The sequence below is a fragment of the Medicago truncatula genome, chromosome 7 (genome assembly GCF_003473485.1).
Source record: "Medicago truncatula cultivar Jemalong A17 chromosome 7, MtrunA17r5.0-ANR, whole genome shotgun sequence".
Taxonomy (NCBI): domain Eukaryota; kingdom Viridiplantae; phylum Streptophyta; class Magnoliopsida; order Fabales; family Fabaceae; genus Medicago; species Medicago truncatula.
Genome location: NC_053048.1, coordinates 10,696,488 through 10,718,743, shown reverse-complemented (window position 1 = coordinate 10,718,743; position 22,256 = coordinate 10,696,488). Strand labels below are relative to the sequence as shown.

At 32.0% G+C, this 22,256-nt stretch overlaps 1 protein-coding gene across 3 annotated transcripts; it reads right to left on the bottom strand.

The window, feature by feature from the left end:
* Positions 1 to 5,112: 5,112 nt before the first annotated feature.
* On the bottom strand, positions 5,113 to 11,292 carry LOC25497846 (triacylglycerol lipase 2). Of its 3 annotated transcripts, XM_013592567.3 has the most exons (9): positions 10,968 to 11,291; positions 10,474 to 10,590; positions 7,637 to 7,777; positions 6,619 to 6,729; positions 6,350 to 6,493; positions 6,134 to 6,174; positions 5,942 to 6,021; positions 5,749 to 5,844; positions 5,118 to 5,555 (listed from the first exon to the last, which is right to left on the bottom strand). In XM_013592567.3, exons 1-9 carry the CDS (start codon positions 11,154 to 11,156, stop codon positions 5,233 to 5,235), a joined length of 1,242 nt encoding a protein of 413 aa, XP_013448021.1. In that variant the 5' UTR covers positions 11,157 to 11,291; the 3' UTR covers positions 5,118 to 5,232. The 3 variants fall into 3 exon arrangements, with proteins under 3 accessions (XP_039684142.1, XP_039684143.1, XP_013448021.1); XM_039828208.1 differs by lacking the exon at positions 10,474 to 10,590 and having other exon boundaries at positions 5,113 to 5,555; positions 10,968 to 11,292; XM_039828209.1 differs by lacking the exons at positions 10,474 to 10,590; positions 10,968 to 11,291 and adding an exon at positions 7,869 to 8,046 and having other exon boundaries at positions 5,113 to 5,555.
* Positions 11,293 to 22,256: the final 10,964 nt, after the last annotated feature.

The window sequence follows — 22,256 nt, the reverse complement described above, 5'->3', positions numbered from 1 at the left end:
GTCTAATAATCTTTGAAGGTTTTAAGAACGTTAACCTAATATCACTAATAAAGGATTATTCATTCCTAGACTAACCATGATTAGTAGAAAGCTATGGTCAGTAGTCATTCATTCTCACTAAATCATGTTTATATTTGATCAGAATATAAAAAGCATTAAGAACAATTGAATTGAATAAAAACTAGATTGTCATTCACAATAAATAGAGTTTCGCAGCAACATGTTTCAATTAGGGAATAAATAGAGTTTCGCAGCAACATGTTTCAATTAGGGTTACACAGAGTCATCTCGGACCTAATCCAAGGAAATTAGCTAGACATGAATAAAGAAATAAACAACCTAGTAAAGAAAATAAACCATTAGAGTTCCGTCGTTGCCGATGTTGCTCTTCAATCTATCGGTACTGTTGCTCTCTATTTCCATGTGCTTCTCCCTTCTCTCGTGATGCGTGCGGCCCTTTTCTTTCTTTTCCAAATTGTGATTTCTGTATCCGAGAATGTGTATCCTTTTTTATGTGCCTTGCTTCCTTTTATATAGGTTTGTAACCTAGTTTCTTTCTTTCTCCCCAAGCATGTTACGTTTTTCTTTCTTTTCTTTGATTAAACATAAGCCCATTTAAATCCATTGCTTCTTGACACCTTCTATTTTGCTCTTTTTAACCATATTTTCTCTTGCGTTTATTTCTTTCCTTGTGCCACATGTCCCTAAAATCGTGTCACGAAATAGCCATCGTGACACGTTTTAGCCAATGTCGAGTGAACCTCATCCTGTGCTCTAAATCGTGACACGTTTTCAACAATCGTGACACAATTTTGCTTTCTTCAAAATCTTATATTTTTCTTGTTTTCTTTGCTGTTTAAACTTGCTTGTGAACTCAAAATATCATGAAAATGACACTAAAAATAGTGAATGACTGACTGTCATCATTGCGGTTTCCGGAATTTCCCGATGGAGTAGAGTATGGCTTCCCACGATTCTGATCGTTGAACTTCTTATCTTTCTGAGAACCCACGTTCTTATAGTATGTAGCTCTTGCTTTGCTGTCTTCATCATAGATTCTACACTTATTCAGCAAGGTAGGAAAATGACGGATCTGTTGATAACCAATGAATTGCTTGATTTCAGGGCGTAAGCCATTCTCAAATTTCACACACTTAGAGCGCTCGACATCTGGACCATTATAGTGAGGGCAAAAGCAAGACAATTCTTCAAATTTAGTTGCATAATCAACCACAGATGAATTCCCTTGCTTAAGTTCCAGAAATTCCACTTCTTTGCGATTGAGGACATCCTCTGGAAAGTACTTATCCAGAAATTCTGTTTTGAAGATCTCCCAAGTGATTGCAGCAGCTCCTGCTTCCAAGTATTGACGAGTATTATCCCACCAATGTTCAACTTCCTCTGATAACATGTGGGTGCCAAAGGATACTTTCTGCTCATCAATGCATGCCATCACTCTGAAAAATTTCTCGATCTCCTGAATCCATTTTTGTGCACCATCAGGGTCATACCTGCACGGCCTCAGGAACCCTCTCATTCCGGTGTGATACGGTTCCTCTAGAAGCTGTCAGGAGCCGCTCATTGTCGTGCCTTGTGCACCGGCGACCACTCCCCGCCCTCATCAGCCTTGGGTGTTACACAAAACACGCACACTCTTTTAGAAAATTTTGACTTTGTCCTCAAATTAATCTATGATGATTTTGGTATCTGTTAACATTAGCAACACAAAAAATAAACTAAGCTACTTCATTTTGTGTAATTGCTATTGCATATAGAGCTGTCAAAAACAGGTTGGGCTTACGGGTCGGCCCATTGGGCCAATTTTTTGGGCGAGCCGGGCCTCAAAAAAGTAAGCCCAAAAGCACCACGGGCCTTTTTGGCCCAGTCCAATGTTAAAATTGGGCCGGGCTAGCCCACCAGGCTTCGGGCCGGCCAATTTGAAATAAATAAAAATCAAATTGTAATTTTTTTCTTGGGCTGAGTTATTTCTTTTTCTTTCTTTTTTTTATAAAGCCTATTTCTTACTTGTCGGCCCACACACGCAACACATACACAACCCAAGGTAACAACACAAGGTTATATGACAGTCACTGCCCATTTCTTTTTCTTTCTTTTTAATAATAATTCTTTCACTTTTATTTGCAATTTGCATTTACATTTTAGTCATTGATTTCTCACTTTTCTTGTATTATGACTCACAGATGTGGTAGAAGTAGAAGAGATACACTTGGATGAAGAACCAAGTGCTCAAGGGACTTAGAGCAAGAGATACACTTTTTAGTTATTTTGAAGTGCTCAAAGTCAAAGGGACTCCTAACATTTTGAATTGTCTGATTCATTTTGAATTGTCTTTTTGAACCAAGTTCTCACTTCTATGTATTATAATTTCTTTTGTTAATCTATTTTGAATTGTGAGACTAGTAATATTTTATTATTTAAGATTTCAATTTGTAAGGTTGGGTGAATGTTAAATTGACCTAGCTATAGTGTGGATAATATATGATAATGTGGTAGTTATTTTGTGAGCTGTTTGTTTGTGTTATTGTCTTATTCATCCTTTTGGTGTGTATGTGAAGAAAGAGTAGTTTTTTGTTGTACATTTCATCACTTAAAAAATAAAAATAAAAAAATTAGAATGCGGGCCGGGCTGGCCCATCGGGCCGTTGGCTCATATACGAGACGGGACGGGCTCAAAATTTACAGCCCATACATCAACCGGGCCGGGCTGACCCAGCCCAGTTATATGCATTGGCCCATCGGGCCTGGGCCTGGCCGAGCCGAGCCGGTCCATTTGACACCTCTAATTGCATAAGTTAATCTTTACCAGATAAATAATAACATATTCTGATACCAGTGACAACCTAGTACATAGCATTAAATTTGCAACTACCTTTAAATAATCATGTGTATTTTTTAAATTTTTGGATGAGTTTTGCCATAAATATTTAGAATATTGTAAGAATCTCTTAAAAAAATTTCTTAGAATACTAAAAACATTTTTGTAAAAACTCATTCAAAATGATACACATGAGTTGACAGAAAATCAAACACCGATATGATAATGAAAAAATTTTAGAGGACTAAAAGTCGAAGCAATATTTTGGAGAAACTAAAACTAAAATTAAAATATTTGACAAAAATATATTTAAACTATATTTTTCTCTAACGGATACATTTCCCCATTCTTAAAGTTACTTATGTTAATGTCAAACAAAAAGGAAAAATGCAGGAAAATGTATGTGTTATGAGTATTAACAAAACATGTACGTCCTATGATTTTGTTGTTGTTAAACCCAATGTACTTCTTATGGTTATCAATAACAAGTGTGATTTTATCTCTTATCATACATTTTTTATCTTTTATCTCTTATCATACATTTTTTTATCTTTTATCTCTTATCATACATAAATTGTGACTTTTGTTGTTAAACATTTGGCATGCTATAAATGCTAAAACAGTCTTACTCATCAAACTAGACCTTATCCCTTATAAAAAATATTCTTTAGGATTCTATATTCTTAATTATTTTCCATTAGTGGTTCCTCTTGGTGGATGTTGGTATGAACCCACGTCCTTAAACCAACATTGAGGAAAGATTATAATTATTTTCCATCAGTGTCAAAACAACTTTATTATTTTCTTAACCCATTTGAGTTAGTCTACGATTCGATTTTTTCAATGTTAATTTTAGCGGATTAATTTAAATTTAAATTTTGAAAAACCAACAATTTTTTCCTAAAAAAAAAAAAAAAAAACTAGATTCTTAAAATTGAGTTAATACCTTAATGCCTCGAATAGCCACCGTAAAACAAAAAATAATAAAAATATATATTATACCTTGTAATTTTGGATTTTACATATTTTAACATCCACACTGTTAATAAAATATTTGAAAGTCTTCAAAAAAATAAAATTGAAAGTCTAAAATTGGTCTCTACAAATGGTTAAAATATGAAGAATCTAAAATAAAATCGATGAATTATGTATATTTTTACATGGCTATTTTCAGATCTCAACCAAATCACGAGGGGCTATTTGATGTATCAATCTTTAAAATTGTAATCTAAAGTAGTTGAGTTAAAAAAAGAAAAAAAAAATTGGGTGTTTTTATTTATGTGATATTCATATGATTCTTAACTAAATTAATCATGATTTTTATTATAAAAAACATTGAGAAAATCATTGATTTGCTAAAATCATAGTTAATTTAGTTATAACCTTACAACATAGTTAATGATCCATTCTTATATAGTTAAAACATGTTTGGCGATGTTCCGCTACTAGTTATCTACTATAGTTATAAGCAATTCACTATCAGTATCAGCTATAAACTTATCCGCTAATTTTTACCAAATAATACCTAAAACTTAAGGTAACAAAACAAATCTAAAATTTACAACATTTTTTTTTTGAAGAAATCAAAATGAAATTAAATCACCAAAAGTGATTCATCTCGCACAAGGTGTGCAAAAGAGAATCACCCAATCAAATTACAAAGTTAATATTTGGTAGCAAAAGCAAACAAAAAACTCCATACACAAAAAAAGAAGAACTTAATTGAGATTTGTTAAGAACATTGTCTTCGTGCACATAGCCCTCATTGTTGATTGATTGCTTGAACTAAGGAAAAAAAAATTGACTGAGAGGAATGTAGCTTAGGTTTTGGAGCTAGGTTGTGATTTCAAGAAGTTTGATTGTGTGATTTTAATTTTAGGAAGATATACACACATGGGTTTGAGGTGTGTTAGTTGATAATGTTCGAGGGAAATTTCAAACGAATAAGGAATTAACTTTAAAATAAGCGCTTTTTCGTGTGAAGAGAAAACATTGTCTTTATGTGTTTTAGGTTAATTTTAAATTTATGTATTGTTTGTGATTCAATTTTGTGTTTAGAGGGGACATTGAAGTATTTTATATTGAATTCTACCATTGGATAAAAAAAAAAAAGTTTGAAAACTTAATTTGAGAATCTTATTTGCAAAACACACACACTCTTTTAGAAAATTTTGATTTTGTTTCTCAAATAGTAATTGAAGATAATTCTATTTGTTAAAATTCATAATAAATAGTCAGCTTCTTGATGCATATCCATTAACATTAACAACACGAAATAAATAAACTAAGCTACTTCATTTTGTGTAATGCTAATGCATAAGTTAATCTGCACTACATAAATAATACTAACATATATTGATACCAGTGGCAACCTAGTACATAGCATTAAATTTGTTTCATAGAACTTGATTGAAAAATGAAAGAACAGAATTATACACTATGTCCTTTGCATTGAACCCCATAATGTAATCAGCATGAGCATAGTCTTTGACAAATTGAATACTTCTCTTATCAACATCATGGAACTTGAGCCTATCAAGTAAATTCTCAACATCACGAACATCAGAAAGTGCATCTTGTCCTCCATAGCTAATGAAGAGAGGTAGATCATGTGGAATGTTGGATAGGTTATATATTGGTGGGAATATTTCTCCATAGTGCATAATGTTATAATCTGGTCTTACATAATTGAATTTTGCTAAAACCCCATGTCTAACAACTGCATAGTTATAAAAAAAAAATATCATAATGTTAGTACCATCTATACCTTCTTCGATGTTTTTCCTTTCAATCGGTTGAAATTTGAGGAGGGAGTTATCAGGGCACATATGTCGGTTTCAACCGATTGAAAGAAAAAACATCAATTTATAGAAACCCAATTGTGATTGGAATATTTTAAGGGAAACTCTTACTTTGGGCCAAGTGCACCATGTTCTTTGTTGATGTTGATTGAGGTTCATTCATCAAGAATCGTTCAACAGTTGAAGAATTAAGGCAACAATTTTTACCTGAATTGGTGGCATTTACGTATAAAGTCAGAAAATTAATATAGTATATAAATGTTTTATATTGGTCAAAGTAAAATATTTGGGCAAAGAGTTAGACCAGTTAATGCAGTCATCAAGTCGTAGCAGTCAATTCTAGGGTCAGCACATAGAGACTTGAGAAAGGCATCAACAGGTAAACTATTCAAGCAAAAAATAAAAACATTTAATAACATATAAAATATTATTAATTGGGGAATTTTAAATTTAAGAGACAATTTTTTATGTTACATTGGAACTTCTATGTTCTTACCCTTTAGGATTAAATTCTGCTAGTCCAAATAGTGTAGTGATCTGTTTGGCAAAGGAAAAAAGTTACATAAATCAGCAAAGTCTATGTATCAAGGTGTGTTTGAGTGTCTGACACATATTAGTGTCCGAGTGAAACAATGTCGGTGTTTCACTTGGTGTACTATAGATGAATAAATTAAATTAAATTAAAGAGTAATAAAGTAGTATTTTTATGTACCTCACCAATAAAGGATTTGGCTGCAATAACACCAAGTGCAGTGTTCATGTGGCTCAAATAAGCAATAGGGCTCAATAAAGCTGCTGATTTCAGCTGGTTAATCAATTTTCCTTCAGAGAAGGAAGCTAAAGCTATCAAAGTACCCTGCCAAACACAGCCTTCCAGTATTAGACAAATAGAATAGTGAAAAAAGGGTTCATTTATATATTGAAGAAATAACTAAAGTTCAAATTGACAACTTTTATGTAAAAAAGTAAGTAATGCAGTACCAGAGAATGGCCAACGTAATTAATCTTCTGCCCTGTTTGGCTGAACACATAATCAAAAACAGCAGGTAGATCATAGATAACAAGTTCATCCCATGACCAATTCCAAAAGGCCTGTCATATTTATAACACAGAAAGTGTCAATTAATAAATGGTTTTCTTTTTCTTTTTTGACAAAGAAAAATTTATGTATTAGAGAAGGTACACTCTCATGCAAAGCTAGAAGATACACTAATTTCATTAAGGGTTATTACATTAAAGGGTTTTTTTCAAATAAATTTAGTAATTTGAAAAAAACATTTTCCACTCTACTTTATTTCTAACAGTTTTAATTTGTAACAACCACATAATAAATGCTAACAATAAAATTGGTCTTCCTTAAAAAACAATAAAATTGGTCTCAAATACCTTTTTTTTTTTGACAAAAAATTGGTCTCAAATACTTAAACTGGTCTCTCAACAATAAAAAATATCATTTGGATCATCAATAATTACAAGTATTGACAAACTTTGTCATTTCTATTAGAAGCAACTTTAAATAAGTAGTTGGATTTCTTCACAAAAAAAAAAAAAAGTAGTTGGATTAAAATAAATAATAAATTTCAATTAAATTTCAAAATTTGTATTACCAACTAAAGATATTAAAAAAAGGAAAATGGTAACCGATGTTACAAGAAAACTGGTTAAGTAAGTAAATATAGTAGTATTACATTAAAAATTGTATCATCAATTCTTCAAGTTTAAAAAGTGTTATTTTCAACTTAAACTTTCTTGTTTTGACTTCTTTAACGAGTGTTCCTAAGACACTGATTAACATGACTAAAAAACTAATTTAACTTGAATTTTTATAGGTCAAATTAACAGTTTCATTTTTCAATAACCTCTTTGATTTTTGTTGGAGACCATTTCAATATTTAGCTATATTTTCCTTAAAAATAAGCATAAACAAACAAAAAATAAAATATCCTCTAAAAAACATAAAATATGCTATTGTAATAAAAAAAAAAACCACAAAATATACCGGGTTAGAGGGGTCCAATGAGACATGTCGGCGACTATGTCTAGTTCCTCTTGTGTTAGCAATCCAAACATCAAAACCATGATCTGCTAGAATTAAAGGCAAGTCTTGTTCTGGAGGGTTCATAAGCCATGTCATACCATCCTGCACCCACGTTGTATTATGTTCAGTTCAGATAATACTATTACATTAATTAGAGGACTCCTTTGTTTTTGGAAGAAACAACAAAACTTGCCTACTCTTGTGGCAGGGCTGCATAATCTAGGTCTGTATATTTGGGACACTATGACTACTCCATGCTTGACCACGTAATAATGAAGACCATAATCGGTGATTTCATGTACAAGTTGGGTTTGAATTGATTTTTTAGCAAACAATATAAATAATAAAATATCGAAGAGCGGTTAGAGGAGTTGACACGAATCTTTTATAACTTAATTAATGTTTTGGATTCGAATTCAGCGTCCAGTATCGTTAAAATTTTTAGGAAAAATTTTCCGTCTATTTAAGTTCCATAAGATTCGAGTGATTAGTCTTTGCAATTCCACATGCGCATAGGATAATAATAAAATGGTTTGTGGTTTGATTTTAATTGTTAATTAGAAGAAATGAATATGATTCGCGTCGTTTACATTTTTTTTTTGTTGGTGGCCGGGGTTCGAACCTCAGACCTTATATATATTATGCGTTGTCCTTATGAACTGAGCTAAGTTTACGAGGACCACGATTTACTTTATTGATTTGCTGGTTTTAAGTGTTAGTGGCCAGATTCGTATATAAACGAGTAAAATGTTGAATACATAAAAATGATGACTCATAAAGCTAATGTCGCTATAAGGTAACTTATACTATGTATGAAGCATTGATACGTTGTTACTCCCGGCGTTCCTCAGAATTTCACAGCATTTTATTTGAATTTAAAAAGAGTTTTTAAATAGTTTTACTTTTTGGCTCTTCAAATCAATTGTAAGAAGAATTTATTCATTAATTTTTTATGGAGATATACATAAATTGTTGAATACAAGTGTTTGATTAAAGTTATATGAAGAACAAGCATTTTATCGTTAAATAAGTTATCTTCAAAACATTAAAGTACACCCAACTACCAGCACATTTAACTACGGGCAAATGAATGAACCGCCCGGAGCTCGTATGAGAGTTGGTTTAACTGCCCTAACTATGGCAGAATATTTCCGAGATGTCAATGAACAGGACGTCCTTCTATTTATCGACAATATCTTCCGTATGTTGCTGCTTTATATTGGTCGAAATTCTCCATGTCATATACCACATTGTATGTTGAATTGTGCAGATATTAATAAGATAAAAGGACTGATTTCACCTCTAAAAAATTAAGGGTTATCACTAAACAAATAAGATTCCCATATATTGGAAAAAACTTTAGTAGATTAAAAATTCTGATAGGAGAAACAGAATCATGAATTTGACACCATGATTAATGTTTGTCGAAAAGTAACACAAAAATATGAAAGTTGCTTTAAAAGTCATAATTAATGAAGCGTGATAGTACTGTTTTTTTTGGTGAAAAAAGTGTTAGGTACTAGTAATATTTACTTGACTATTTGTTGGACAAAATAAAGTCAATTAAAAGCTATTGTAGGATATATGAGCCCGGTCAAATAATATATAGGGTTATGTGGGTTGTGAAAGAACCAACAAAATATTTTAAATTTAAATTCAATTAAAAGCTTTAATCTACATATACACCCTCCGGTCACTAATATAAGCAAAAATTTAATTTTTAGATTCATTCATTAAATGACGTATGTAAACTTTATTATAGACTACATACGTCATTTAACGAATGAATCTAAAAATTAAATTTTTGCTTATATTAGTGACCGGAGGATGTAAGTGTTTTTTACTCAACATGATGTATAAAGATAAGATTTAGATATATTCTTAAGATTTAATAGGAAAAATATGCATTGACATAGAAAAAAATTGAATCGACCAAATGATTAGACTCAAGTTGTTATTAAACTCACAATCATCGATAAATGTAGGATGAGTTCTATTATTTTGAATAGAATAATTATTTTGAGTAGAATAATTAGACGAAATAGCAAAGCAATTATAAACTCACACACACAAGTGGAGGTACCGGGATTCGAACCCCGATCATGGCATCCGACCTAACAATTTCGATATTTTGCCAGTTGAGCTAAGACTTCTGGATTCTCTTAGATATTATAGGTGAAAAAGAAAATAATAGCTAAGTATTTTGGTTACATTTTTTTTTATTTTGTATCTTTTTTCTATAATTTAATATTTCTTTTACACCAATTTTTAGAGAAAGGGGACAATCTTTCTTTCTTTCTTTCTTGACTAAAAAACAAAGCTTTTTGTGGCACAATGCAACAGACGCGGAATTCCGCACTTTTTGTCACCATGTTCAATTATGGAGTTTGGTTAGTGGTTCACACACACTTAATCATCACAAGTAATGATTCATTCATACTTGAAGTTGAAGTTTATACTTTTTATTTATTTCTCTAAAGTGAAATAGATATAATTCCAATATGTAATTTTTTGTACCAATTATAGCTTTTCTTAAAGAGTATGTAGGGTAATTAAAATTGCGTAAAGAAGTCATTGGAAGTTTAGTTTAGTTGGTTTAAAAAATGCATAATATATGTAAGATCTGGGGTTCAAACTCCGGCCACTATCAAAAAAAAAATTTTGTAAAGAAATAATCTCATCCACAAAAAAATTTGGAAATATTTTTCATCTTCTAATGCTAAAAGCCACCACATGAAAAAATAAAAGTAACAGAAACAGGAATGTGTGCATTGCATGCATTTTAATTACCAACTTACCACCAATACTCCATGTTGTAATATCACCGGTTGTTTCCTACTCACATCGTTTCTACCTTCAAGTCTACCTTCTGGGATCCTTTGCAGACTCAAAATGTACCCATCTTTAGTTGTAACCTTCAAAAAGTTAAGATTGTAACACAAATCATTCACATGTATAACCTCTGCGGTTGTCCGGCATATTCAGCTAAATCTTAGTCGTTGAATAGAGAGAAAACTATATTCAATAAGTAGAATTTAGCTGAATAAATTAGACGACCGCAGTGGTTGTCCCACTTATTGATTAAGATTTGGCTGAATGAATTGGACGCGCAGAAGTTGTCCAACCTGTTCAGCCAAACCACATTCATTAGATTGAGGTTGAAACTTTATTCGATCACTAAGATAAAATGACCACAAATTTTGAGAAATGAAAATAGAAAATATTTTCACGGAGTCTAAGATTTGACGCGACAAATGAGACGGATGCGTAGGATTCAAGTTCATGTTATTACCTGAAGTTCTTGGCATTTGTATCCATGAACAATGACAGCAGAAGCACATATGCCATCATCCAAATGAGGGTTAACACCATTTTGATTTCTTCCAAAGGAGACACGGCTTGAAGCTTGATAAGGAAAAGTTGTTAAAACTATGAAACAGAGTGACAAAACAGAGAACTGCATGAAGCCTAGAAAAACCATGTTGGTCTCTCTATGAGCTAGATAATTTTGAATAGTATGAGATGGAAGAGATTTCAAGAGAATGATTCTCCTTTTATAGGTGTGTTGCTTACAATTGGGAAAGAAAACTGAAAGAAAGTGAAACGAAAAAGGGTAAAAAAGAGGGACACTTAGAATGGGAAAAGGAGTTGGAATTTGGTTTTTATTCAAACGGTCTCGTATCAGATAAAATATGACATGAACATGTGTTTATAAGTGGGGCAATCTTCGCTTTACAAGTCGGTTTTGTGGGGTTATATAAGACCTCACCACGATTTCTAACAATTAACTTAGAAATCTTCACTTCACAAACCGGTTTTGTGGGATTATGCAAGACTCCACCATGATTTCTAAGAATTTCTTTCTTATTTAAAGAGTCTTACATCGAAAAAAATATGACATGAACATGTGTTTATAAGTGGGGCAATCTTCACTTCACAAGTCAGTTTTGTGGAGTTATCTAAGACCCTACCACGATTTCTAAGAATTAACTCATTAACTAATGATTTTTTTTTTTTTTTTTATGTAAATGAAGTGGCAAATACTATTTGAAACTGAAGTGGAAAACACTACTTAAAACTTGAGCATACAACTGAGAACTTTCGATAAACATGTTCAGACTAACGTTATCGATATTGTCAGTTGAGTTAGACGATATTATGGACAACTGGCTAACAATTTATTTCTTGGTGTGAAAGCATGATGGTCTTTTTCAGTTGTGGTCCACTACTAATGTAATTGGATCTTTTAAATTATGGGCAAGCAAAGTGGGAATGGAAATGAGGTTTTCAAGTTTCAATCAATTAAACACAAAGTGACACTTTGAAGTATGATACATCACTGTGTACTTGTGTTGTGGTGACAGCAGCTAAAGATAAGTTGTTGTCGTATTGTTTATGCAGTGTGGAATTCAGAGGACTGTTTTCACCAGATTTGTATTGAAATACAAATACATCTGTCCCATATTCAACGTCATTTTAGATTATTGCACACAAATAAAGAAAAAGTTGTAAAACATAGTGCTGCTGTGTAGTGATTTTTTGAGATATATCCTATCGGTTAGTTGAATACATGGAGAATGGAGAATGCAAGATTCAAACTCGTATTCTACGTATATAATATAAGAGAAATGTTAATGAGTGTCCTGAACATTCTTTAAGAATCTTAAATGATATCTTTTTATAAAAACATGTGTATTCAATGTATTGAAATTATTTGACTTCTTAAAAAATATTTTTCTAGTAGTAATTTTGGTACACATTTCATAACGAAGTAATAGACTATATATCATATTTAAATAACAAAATTACTCTTACCCATACAAAACAATTACATATGTTTTTCTCTCTAAATTATCACATAATATTTTCAAATTTCATAAATTGACAAATAGATGCTAAGAAAGTAAACGAGTAATAAAATAATTGTACTTGAAGAGAGTAACTAAGTACGGATTAAAAAAAATCATTGAAATTACCAAATAAACAATTTCAACAAAAAAATTTATTAAAAAAAGAAAGATAAAAGTAACTAATTAGTGGGTAACACTTGGGTAACATAGAGTTTGGTGACATTGGCTGATCACAATGTCACAAAACTTGTGAAAGAGAGAGAAACACAAGTATTGTAACATTATGATTGACCAATGTCACTCAAAGACTATCCGTAATTAGTGTAGTTGCTAAGACTACTACAATAACAAATACCCCCGACAGCGTTGATGCTAAGCAGATTCCATAGTTTCTAGTAATTCATGAGCAAAGAAGGTGAGACAACTAGATATGTCAAAAGAAAGTTCAGGGAAATGATAGCCTCAATCAAGTTACAGAACTTATCACAATATCAAACCAAGACTAAAACCTAAAAATAAAGCAATCACAAAAACTTAACTATTTGAAATATGATGAATCAATTAAAGAAAGTTATCAATAATGACACATGATTAAATAATTGAATTGAATTTCTAAAGTTTTTCTCAATGACCTAACAATTATCGATTCATCTAATCAGTCAACATATATCAATTTATATTGCAAAAAGAGAAGAGGGGAGAAGAGAACACCATATTTATAGAGGTTCTCTCAACCGTTCTCGCTATAGGGTACGTCCTCTCTTCGTAGAGAAAAACGTCTGTTTGACAGGGTTCCATTAAAATGTTGAAAAATGTTTACAAGAGTCGATAACAAAGGTTCCTTGAATTTACGAATCAACCTGGTCCTATATTTTCTATGCTAAGTAATCATTCCAAATCCTCCAATCTTCAAGCCTACTTGAAATAGGATAATCTTAAGGACTTCGAATCTCAAACTTGCATGCAATCCTTTGATCTTCTTACCCAAGAAATATTCTTTGCTATTGCCTCGCTTCTATCCCCTTGAACCTTGAATGTTTGAGAAATTACCTCCACAATTACCTTTGGAGATGAAAAATGCCTCATTTTCCTTTAGATCCTTGATGCTCCACCAAGATCCTTGAAAGAAACTAATGACAGTTCATCTTCCGTTACTCTTAACATGTTTTTTAGTCATTTTCAGTAGGTTTTACTAGCAAAACAGAGGAGTATTAGAGCAATTGCCTATGATTTCGGAACATTTGTAATGTTTTCTATATTTGAGTCTATAATTATGTTCTTCCCGAAACATAGAAATTTTAGGATGTTTTTTATGTAATTCACGAAGAAATCATGCAAATCGGCAAAGCAAGACATCCGAAGATTTATGTGGTCCTTTGGAAAGATGAAGATTCAAGATTCAAGAGACCTCAGAAGACTTTACAAAAGGAGAAATTATGTTCCCAAGTTCCAAGACATCTTACACTGAAGCAAACACTTAAAAAGACGAAGAAAATAGACATTTCAGCACAGAACGCAGTCACAAGCGACTAGGCTACAGAACGGGGCGTCCAAAGGCGCCCAAGCGCATGAAAGGAGGCACCAGGCGCCTAACATACCAGGCACATGCGCCTGGCGAATGGGTATAGGCGCTTAGCGCCTGTGACTTGTAGGTCAAGTCACCGTTTTGTGACTTTTTTGTGAAGATCTGAACCCAACCAACCATCTTCCTCGGTCCAATTGGATCAATTATATTATATGGTTTGTTCCTATAATATGCAATGTCTTGGATATATTAAATTTTACTTGAATTTTTTTTTTGGAGGGATTAAATTTTACTTGATGTGATCTAATGGATTCACAAAAACAAAGGGTGGATTCAAAATAATCTTTGGCGTTAAATGGATGGATTGAATTCAGGTATTTTAGATTTTTCTTGTTTGATGGATGAATTTTATATAGATTTTGCTTAAGATGGGTTAGATGGGATATGTACAGATGGATCCATTTTGTCACCTTAAAATTAGATTTTTGTCTCTCAACTAACCAGACTCCATAAACACATCGCATTTCTTATCCTACTTATTTTGTTTTCCAATTAATGCTATTAACTTATGAGTGACAAAGCACCACAAAAAGCAAAAAAGTTCAACTGATGAATTAATGAATTTGTGATAAGAAAAAGGATTTTGTACAAAAATTAAAAAAGATAAAGAAAAGGGTAAGTGGTCAGTGGGTGGAGAGGACATAATTGCTTCCTTCACTCTTAAAAAAACTTTTGCTTTTGAGTCTGAACAGAAGAAAATTCATGAACAAAAGGTTACATCAGAATTACTTACAAAAAGATATTGGTCATCAGAGATAAAAGGTTCCAATCGGTATGAAAGCATTCATCAATCATGAAGGTGGAAGTACGAATTCATTTACTTAAAGCAATCAATTGATAAAAGTGTTTTTGTTAAACAATCAATCAGTGCATGAGTTATTATAATATCACAATATTGAGTTGAATTTGCTTTAAATAAATTACTACTTTGGTACGTGATAAAAGTAAAAGAAAAGGGACAATGCAGATTTGTTATAGCAATTTCTTTTTTGACAAATTAAAGAAATTATTGCTAAAAAAAAAAATCATAGAAATTATATTTAGGGGTGTACATATTTATAGTTTTTATTTTGTTTTGAAGGATATTTCTCATTATTTAAATTTAAGGCTTAATACATCACTTGGTCCCTTAACTTAATTTTTTATTTGAAAATGGTCCTATAAAATTAAATCGGTAACTTAAAATTGATTCTCAAGTTGAAACTTGGAATGGTTAAGTTAAAAGCAAACTTCAGAACGTTCTGATGTCTGAGTGCAAAAACAGTTTAATAAAGTAAATGTGTTTGTGTGTTGTGTATGCAGTAAGTAAAGAATGTAGGGAAGAGAGACTCAACACACGGAGAATTTATAGTGGTTCCCCCAATGTGGGTTAGTCCACTCCTCACAATCTTGTGAGAGTTTCCACTATGATGCTTGAGATAACCTCTCAAATCATGCACCTTACAATATGTGTTCACCTGAACACTTACAACTCTATATTCTCTAAGCCTCAGCAGTCTTGCACCTTGTTGCTAAGTTAACCACTTAGACTTTTACAAACTCAGCTCAAACTAACACTTTAGTACCCCTAAAGCTAGATGATATTTATTTTTCTTCTTGCTAAGTTACCCACTTAGACTTTTACTCCTTCTGCTCAAACTAACACTTTAGTACCCCTAAAGCTAGATGAGACTTTCTTTTCTTCTTGCTAAGTTACCCACTTAGACTTTTGCACCTTTAGCTCAAACTAACACTTTAATACCTCTAAAGTTAGATGAGACTTTACAAGATGTTTGAAGCTTGAATGATGAGATCAGACAAGAGAAGAAAGGAAGGAAGAGTTATCTTTAAAGAGATAACAGAAAGAGTTGATTTACACTACAAGAATATATAAATAATCTTCAGTGATAATCAATTCAGAGGAGGGGGAAGAAGAAGTTATCTTTAAGAAAAATAACAGAGAGTATTGATGTGCACTTATGGGAAGTTAACAAAAAGCCTTCAGTGATTGATCAATTTCAATTGCAAGAGTTGAAAACATTCTCAAGTTGTTTATTTGTATGCTTTGCAATGGTGCAAGTTTTGGTAAGGCCTTGATCTCTATTTATGGAGTCTTTGGGCTCATATAGCCGTTGTAAGGTGCCCAATGGTGTTATGCCACATGTCCTGGGCCCCACAAGCTTTTACTTGAAAATCTGGGTGAACATTCTGAACATCAGAATGTTGTTGTGTTCCCAGGATGAACATCAGAATGTTGCTATGTTCTTCATCAGAATGTTTGGTATTCATGATGTTCTTCATCTAGGTTCATCAATGATGAATGTCTGATGAGTTTCTGGGTTTATCCAATACGTGACATGAGATTTGTTGGGCTTTATCCACCAAAAAGTAACTTCTCCATATGCATCAAAAGTTGATGGATAAAGTAGGATAAAGTTACCAAATCAGTCTTGGACTTAGTGCAGGAGAGAGATAATGGATCTGCAATCTTCGGGCCCATGCTTCTAGGAGATTTGCTTGATTTTATTCAGAGTACATGTTATCTCTGATGCAAGATCTCCTTTTGCTACCTTTTTCTTCTTTCTACCTACTACACTGTTCATAGCTGGAAGCATGTGCAGAAGTGAACATTCTGACCATCAGAATGTTTCATTTGCTCTTCCTTTAGGATGATTTGTAAGACTAATTTTGATGTAATCAATCCTAATAGTAGAGACATAACTGAAGTGTAGTAAAGTAACCTCTAGGATAATATCCTCTATGGAATATTCCTAGAACTTCAAGTGTTCATAGTCTTGAATGAACCTTGAAGACCTTTAGAACGTTCTGACCTTCTGAAGAGCAGCTTCTGAAGTGAAGCTTTTGAAGAGAAGCTTATGAAGTGGAGCTTCTGATGAGCAGCTTCTGAAGTGGATCTTCTGATAAGCAACTTCTGAGGTGGAGCTTATGATGTCCTCAGAATCCCAGTTTTTTATGTCACGTGTACTTTTCATGTTCTTTGATGATTCTGGGTTTACTTATGAACAACCTTCTGAATTATCATCAGAACGTTCTGATCGACTTTACTGATCAACTTTCTGAACTAACTTTCTGAACTTCAGAATTAGTTCATGGATTCAATGTCCTTTGATTTCATGTACACCCTCCGATCACTAATATAAGCAAAAAACTATATTTTATGTTCATTCATTTAATGATGTATGTGGTCTATAATAAAGACCATGTGCATCATTAAATCAATGAACCTAAAATGTAGTTTTTTGCTTATATTAGTGACCGGAGGGTGTATCTTGGTATTATTCAAACCTTGTTTCGATCTTAGTAAAACACTCAAGAGCACAAGTTAAATACCAAAAAAATAATCAAAGTCCATTTAATCCTTAATCATTAAAGTTTATTATCTTTAAAATTAATTAGGGATTTTGCCTCAACAACTCATGGTAACTAAAGACAAATTACAAAAGAAATAAAACACACCCAAAAGACATAGAGTGAGGAGAGAGACTCCTTCCTCAAAGCTCCTAGTACTTGTCTTCCTCTTGAACCGTTTCGTTATGAATGAAAAATTATGAATGAGAGGAGTGGTATTTATAGGGAGAGTTTCCACCTAAAGTTGGGCTTAAAAATCGAGCTTTTTCCACGTAAAACTCAAAAACTTTCCTTGTAATGTCTTATGAGGCCTCTTGAATCTTCATTAACTGTCTTCCCGAAGTCTTCAAATGTTTTGTTTTGTCGATTTGCATGATTTCTTCTTGAATTATATCAAAACACTCTAGAATTGCTATTTTTTTAGGAAAACTATAATTACACGACTCAACATAGAAACATTACAAATGTCCCGAAAACTATAGGAATTTCTTCTAATACTCCTTTATTCTTGATGAAAACTAACTGAAAATAACCGAAAAACATGCTAAGAATAATGTAAGATGACCTGTCATCAATAGCGGAAGCGACAAGCCGTTCAAAACGGATCAAACCATGCTCTTGATACCATGTTAACAAAATAGAATTTAAGAGAGAATAAAGAATAAGACAAACGGCTAGAGTTTCACTAAAATATTACAATCTCCCTACATAACATAGATTACAAACGAATATATAATAAAATTTAATGAATTGTTAACTTAATGATATAAAAATCTAATAGTTTAAACTCAATACTTTATTATCTAACACTTTTCTTATCTATCTTCTTCTTATTACTTGAACATTTTATACTTGTTGGGGACCTTTAGGTGATGTGATGAAGAAAACTCTATAGGATGGTTTTCTCATTTTCTCTGTTAATCCATTATGATTAAAATAAGAGTCTTCTAGTATCTTCATAAAACTTGCGAACTGTGATACTATTTTTGTAATTTTTTAATGCTACTTTGATTATTTCATTTCTTACTAGATACAATGAATTTTGTTGATGTGAATGACTTTTAGCTTCAATGAATTTTGATTTTTTTCAACAAAAACTCAATTGAAAAAATTAGTAGATTGCCATCCAGAAAATTTAACATTTGTTTGTTGTCACTAAAATAATAAAATATATATCAAACAGGATTTGACCTCAACATCTAAAACATAACAACAATTTATAGTTAAATGTGTTTGATTTGAAGTATTTCTGAGTTGAGTGGCCTCTAAAGAAATTTCTTAAAAAACATGTGAGTGAGAATAAAACACACTACAAGGATTTGTATGGATTTTTTGGGACAACTGCTAATCTTAAAGTCCCCGCATAGTTTGCAAGGAGGAGTTTCGTTAATCGTGAAGGAGGAGAAATATAAACTATGAGCTCTAATGTAGATGAACATCAAGATTAGTTAGGAAGTCAACACGACTATTTCCTTCATGGAGGGTGTGAACAATTGAAGCAAGTCAGTCAAAATTGAGAAGATCATTGATATCTGGAATCAAAGTAACATACTTATGTAATCTAGGAGTTTGCTTGAGGATATATGAACACAATGAAGGGATTATGATTACCAAATAACATCATAGGACCCTTGGTGAATGACATGAAATTCAGCAAGGAGGATGTTAATTGTGTTCGTCCTTGGAAACAAATTATAGCAATACATTATTTATTATGTTTCATATATTTTTGTCGGATATTCATGTTTTTTTATTGTTTATCATAATTAATAAACTTGATATGCAAATGATTATTATTAGGATCCTCTCATATGATAAAAAAAATATGAGTTTTTTTTTTTTTAAAGAAAAATATGAGAGTTATACTGACATCATTTCAGTGTAATCTCTCAATTAGAATGTAGTAAACTCTACTTAGGTCCGTCTGGATTATGCTTATTTTGAACTTATGTAAAACAATTTATGCAAATAAATAAGTTTTTATATCTTTTTCAAAAAAAAAAAGTATTATGTTAATTTATAAGTTTGCACTAATGAACACCGTATATTTATAAACTTTTTTTTTTTTAATAAACTACATTTATAAACCTATGAATATAATAACATAAACGTTTATTGAGTAAATTACACTCTCTTCCCCTGAAAGAAGTTTGAATTACAATTCTCTCCCCTCTTATGTTAAAATATACATTCCTCTCCCTTAAAAAGTAAAATTTAGAGTAAATTACACTCCCCTTCCCTTAAATATGCTTGAATTACACTCTCCTCCCCTCTTATGTTAAAATATACACTTCCCTCCCCAATCTTTTTTTTTCTTCCAATTATCATACCCCTTTCTTATCCCAAGTTCAATCTTACTAAGATTAATGAACATTTATCTCTTTCGATCCAAGAATAAATTGTTATTCTTAACAAGTAGTTTTCTTGGTTGGTTAATTGGTCATACCTTTTTGATGAAATGTATTGGATTGATATTATTAGTTTGGTCAAAGCAAACAAATTTGACCAAATCTAAGTTAACTATGCGATTTGATAAGTACACTATATTACAATTGCGAAATTATATGGGTAAAATATTTGTTGTTTTTTCATTTTGTTATTGTTGCCCACTATTTTGGCAGAACACCGGTTCCATATTTTTATACTTATGAAATCTTAGAATACGAAGAGAAGGAAAAGGCTGAAATCAATGTTGAAAGAGAAATCGATGTTGAAATAGATTCGGAAACGGAAGAAACTAAACAAGAACTAAACGGCTCCATCGAAGACGAAAAATATCTTATTTCTTATCTTTTTCCAAAAAAGATAAGACTTTGGACAACATTGAGCAAGATAATAATCTCTCCGCATTGAAAAAACCTCTTGTAACTACTCTTTTCGATTATCGAAAATGGAATAGCCATTGCGATATATAAAAAACGATCACTATATCTACAAAATTCTTTAATTCCAGTTAGTAAGATAAGAATTCAACTAAGAAATGGATTTTAGAAGCTAAAAAAGGGTATACTGAGCAATTTCAATAATGGGGTTCATTGATATTCCTGGTATATTAGATGCTATCACACATATAATTGTATACTCAATTCGATGGAATTGTTTGATCTTACAGAAGACCTTCTATAATTTCGCACGTGAGGAGTTATTTCTTGGTTTTGTCCAGTAATTAATAACTTAATTTTTTTTAGATAATAGTAGATAGAAACAACACTCGTAATAAGTCCTATTGAAACCAATAAATATAGGTCTGCTTGCCATCCACACCAGAATAAATGAAGTTTTCAGAAAAAACCTGATAGTGGAGGAAGACATCCTAACGATAATAAACATAGGGCTAAAGAGAGAGCGCTTAATAGTAGGAATGAAGCAAAGAAAAGTATGCCATACATGTCAAAGGGTGGAAGTTCAAAGCATCGAAGATGAGTACATGGAAGCACCAATGAAGAAAGTCCATAGTGCAGATATAACCTTATCGACATAAGACATCTTGCTGGACTGGAAGAAGCATACATAAGCGGCCCCTTTATCTCATTGGTGACATCGGCGAAAGAAAAAAAAGGCTACCGCGGGACCCTAGCGCCTCCATCAACGTGATGCCACTGCAAACCCTAGCCGATCTAGGAATTCCTTCCTACGAGCCGGCTAAGTCAAACCAAGGTGACTTTTTCGGGGTACAGTGCCGACTCGCAAAGAGCCACCAACAAGATTCGTCTCTTGTGTGTGCGGATCTGAAGATTGAGGCCACTTCTTACGTGATTGACGATGACACCTCCTAAACTTCTAGCTTGGATCCACAACGTGGTACCTTCCACCTTTCATCAATGCTTCAAATACGTTGATGAGAAAAGATGTTGATAAATGCAATTCCCATTTCACCCCACCTCATACGACTAGTTGGGGTTCGCCTTCTTAATCAAACAAAGTCAATATAAGTAGTAGGGGCATCATAGCAACTTTCATTCTAAAGGAAACCGAAGAACCAACCTTTAGTCAATAGGAGCCCTTATTCAAAACATATTAGAAACCATTTCACTCTCCTACCCTAAGAGAAGTTTGAATTACATTCCACTCATCTCTTATTTTAAAATATACACTTTATTACCTAAATATATATTTTTATTTCTAATAATCTAGAAAAAAAATAACCTTACTTCACCGACTTTAGTATTTTTTCATATATTTTAATTTTATTTTGCGTTGTTTCATATTTTATAATAGGGTTGAAAACATTATGCTAATGAAATTGTGGATAAAAAATAGCAAAAATATGTCTTCAAATATTGATTATATTAAAATGGACTCACAATAATTTTTTTTTTCAAAGTGTGCTAGATTATTAGAAATATGAGAAATAAAGTATGGTCATTTAAAAGTGAATTTTATACTCCAAATTATAAAATTAATAACAAAATATTTAAATTTAATTATCATTGATATATAAATAAGAAAGACATGAATTTATTTTTCTTAAATGATAGTTCAAAATCAGTATATATCATAAAAAAATATTTATGTTAAACTAGATTAATGTGTAGTACATATTATTAAGGAAATGATTGTAACATCTCATAGAGAAGGAGAGTATAAATTTTACTTTTCAAGAAATGAGAGTGTATATTTTAACATAAGATGGAAGGACGGACGATGTAATTCAAATTTCTCTTAGAAAGGAGAATCTAATTTACTCTAAGATTTATAAGTAAATGTTTCTATCAACTGAGTTAAGCTCACGAGAATATTTAGATAAACTGTTTTTTTTTTTTGTTATGGTCGAGATTTGAACCCAGACCTTGTATAT